General features: G+C 56.1%; 1 protein-coding gene across 1 annotated transcript; it reads left to right on the top strand.

The window, feature by feature from the left end:
• Positions 1–1,171: 1,171 nt before the first annotated feature.
• LOC105310441 (putative serpin A13) lies at positions 1,172–1,754 on the top strand (the record flags this gene model as incomplete). The annotated part of the gene is made up of 1 exon (XM_011386621.1): positions 1,172–1,754. A coding segment is annotated over exon 1 (583 nt), but the record flags the coding sequence as incomplete, so codon positions are not given.
• Positions 1,755–3,003: the final 1,249 nt, after the last annotated feature.

The raw sequence follows: 3,003 nt of genomic DNA on the forward strand, positions 1-3,003 counted from the left end.
GTCCTGAGGCAGGATCGAGCTTGCCAAGTTCTCGAATAGCAAGAATACCAGGGGTTAGAGCGGAGGGAGGGAGGGGAAGGATGGTCAGAGGTGCACGGTGGGGCCTCTTAGGGGTGCGAGGCATATGGGGATTCTTCTCGGTGTAAAGGGAGTCACTGCAGGTCTCGAGCAGGACGCGAACAAATTTTTAAATCTTATCTCTTAAAAGAATGACAATGGCTTCCTCCGTAGAGCCCAGAGTCAGCTTAGGCCTTTACTAAAATAAATCCTGGGGTCTGCTGAGATCTGCTGGGTCATAGGAGGCGGAGGGAAGGCCTCAGCTTCACCCAGAGAGTCATATCTGCGGCTTCCTGGGGCCGGGCCGACCCCAGGCCCTGGGCAGCGTCAGCGTGGCACACCATCGCTTTGAGTTTCTATAACCCTGTGACATGGGAGTTTCTTAGCACCGCCCCTCAGAGAAGCGGACACCCCAAGAGGGAAAGTAACGCTGGGCTCCTATTTAGGCGCAGAGGCTGAGCCGAGCCCAGGTCGCTAGGACTGCTCCCTGCCCCTCTGTCCTCAGGAGCTCTCCGCAAGGCCAAGGCCAGGCTGAGAAACAGGCCCAGCCGGGCTCAGTGAATAGGAGTCAGCTGGAGGAGGGGCTCTGAATCCTCAGAGGACAGGCGTTCTCTGAGCGTGAGCAGGAAGCAGCAGGGGTGGGAAGGAGGGGACTCGGTGGAGCTTCCCACCCCTGACCCCCAGAGGCCAGAGGGGCCCCTGAAGCCACAGAAGCATCTGGAAAAGACCCAGCTGACTTGAGACCAGGGCGGCCTCCAGAACCCAGGATGGCCCATCCTGCAGCCAGGGCGCCCCCAGCGGGTGGGCAGTGTGTGTCTGCTCGGGTGTCCCTCTCATCCCATCATGAATCCCCACCCCCAAGGCTCTGGGTTCAAGTCCTGGCTCCACCGCCTGCCAGCTGCTTGACCTCCGATTTCTCATCTATCAAAGGGGGGTGTAAAAACGGTGCCTCCCTCATTGGACTGTGGTGAGGATGAAGGAGGGCCGCGCCTGGGGAGGGCTTTGCACAGCGACAGGCACAGAGCAGACGCTCCACAGGATCAGCGATTGCTCTCACTGCTGTCATCGTTGCTGTCTTTCCATGCCCTTGCTTCCAGACCCAGGACGCCAGAGGATGGAGGCCCCTCGGTGGTGGCTGCTGGTCCCTGCGCTGCTGGCTGTGGTTCACTGTCTGGCCCCGGTTAACCGGGAAGATTCTGACTCCATGGACGGCAGCCCCCAGGACAGCGCCTCCGGGCCCTCCCTGCCCTGCCACAAACTTTCTGTGAGCAACATAGACTTTGCCTTCAACCTCTACAGACGGTTGGCTTCGGACGCCCCCGGAAAGAACATTCTCTTCTCCCCAGCAAGCATCTCTTTGGCCTTGGCCACACTCTTTCTCGGGGCCCCGGCAGCCAGCAGGGCCCGACTCCTGGAGGGCCTGGGGTTCAACCTCACCGTGGTGTCCGAGGCCGAGATCCAGGAGGGCTTCCAGGACCTGCTGCTCAGGCTCCCTGTGCAGGACCCCCAGCTCCTCCTGACTGTGGGCCAGCACAGGTTCAGCGGCCTGGGCCCAGGGGCCACCCAGGACCTGGCGGGGGCCCAGAAACACATCCATGAGTATGTAGCGAAGCGGACAGAGGGGGCGCTGGGGGCCTGGGTGGAGGAGCTCAAGAATGAAACTGCAGCGGTTCTGGTGGATCACGTGCTTCTCAGAGGTAAGGGAGTGAGCGTCCTACAGGGCGTCTCCTTCCGGGAGCTAGGGGCTAGGGCTCCGACCACACCGTGGCCTCGCTCCTCACAGCATCCGGAAGCCTTCCCTGATGACTTAGTTAGAGGAGGCATTCCTCAGTGTCTGCCACCGAATCCTTGATGCCTCTGCTTGAGTATCTCAAGTGATGGGGAACTCATCAGCTGTCCCATTTTAATGCCACTTGATGAGATTTTTCAGTGAAGGACTTTTCCGACTTCAGTGTACGTAACAACACCCTGGGGAGCTGCATTCACCCCCAGGAGATTCTGATTTCGGGGACAGGTAAGTCAGGGACCCGAGACCCTGCATTTGAAGAAGCTCTCCCCACTTCCCTGCACAGGTGATTCTGCTTCAGGAGGGCTGTGATCTCCACTTTGAGTAACCCTGTAAGCAACACTGAATCAAGGCACATAAGTTCCCTCCTCTGGCAGGTCCAGGAGGCATCGATTAGAGCAGGAAGAACCCTAAAGCAAGAGACCCTTTATTTTTTCCAAAAGAGCCAGTCAGGTGTATGCCTTGCTCCTTAACCCCGCTCCTTAACTCAGCAGATGTGTGCAGTCCGCATTCTGTACAGTGCTTCGCGGGTCTCGAGGGACCCACAGACACGCTCTCACTTGACCTGCTCACCTGGATGAAGCAGATGAGGCTCAGGTTAACATTCCCATTTTACAGATGAGAAGACAGATTTTTTTTTTTTTAAAGGAGAAAAGTTTTTTGCCCCGAGGCAGTAAGGCACTACTCCAATATACGTCTATGAATATTTATCGTGTGTTTTATGCAAGCGTGTTTGTACACACACACAATCTAAATGTGACGTCTCTATTACCATGCCAGTTACTGGGCATATTATTTTTTGTTGAATTCTCTTTGTAACTTGAGAAGGTGGATATTATTACATCCACTTGAGGGGTGGGGAAACTGAGGCACGATGTTAGGTAACTCGCCCTAGACCCCAAAGCAAGGCAGAGCCTGGCTGTCAGGTCCACGCCCGCGCCCAGAGCCATTGGCACCACAGTGATACATTTTTTCTTTAAAATTAACCACGCCTGAGAGAGGCTGAGACCAGACAGCGAAATAGTGTTTGCGCTCCCATAATACTATTATGCTAGTGTGATAGTGTTTGTCCCTTCTTACAAACGAGGTGACAGGAGCTCAGGGCAGTCAAGCGCTCAGCCCCCGGGGTCACACAGGTAACACAGGACAAGAGGGAGTTA

The sequence above is a fragment of the Pteropus vampyrus genome, unplaced genomic scaffold, assembly GCF_000151845.1.
Source record: "Pteropus vampyrus isolate Shadow unplaced genomic scaffold, Pvam_2.0 Scaffold3509, whole genome shotgun sequence".
Lineage (NCBI taxonomy): Eukaryota > Metazoa > Chordata > Mammalia > Chiroptera > Pteropodidae > Pteropus > Pteropus vampyrus.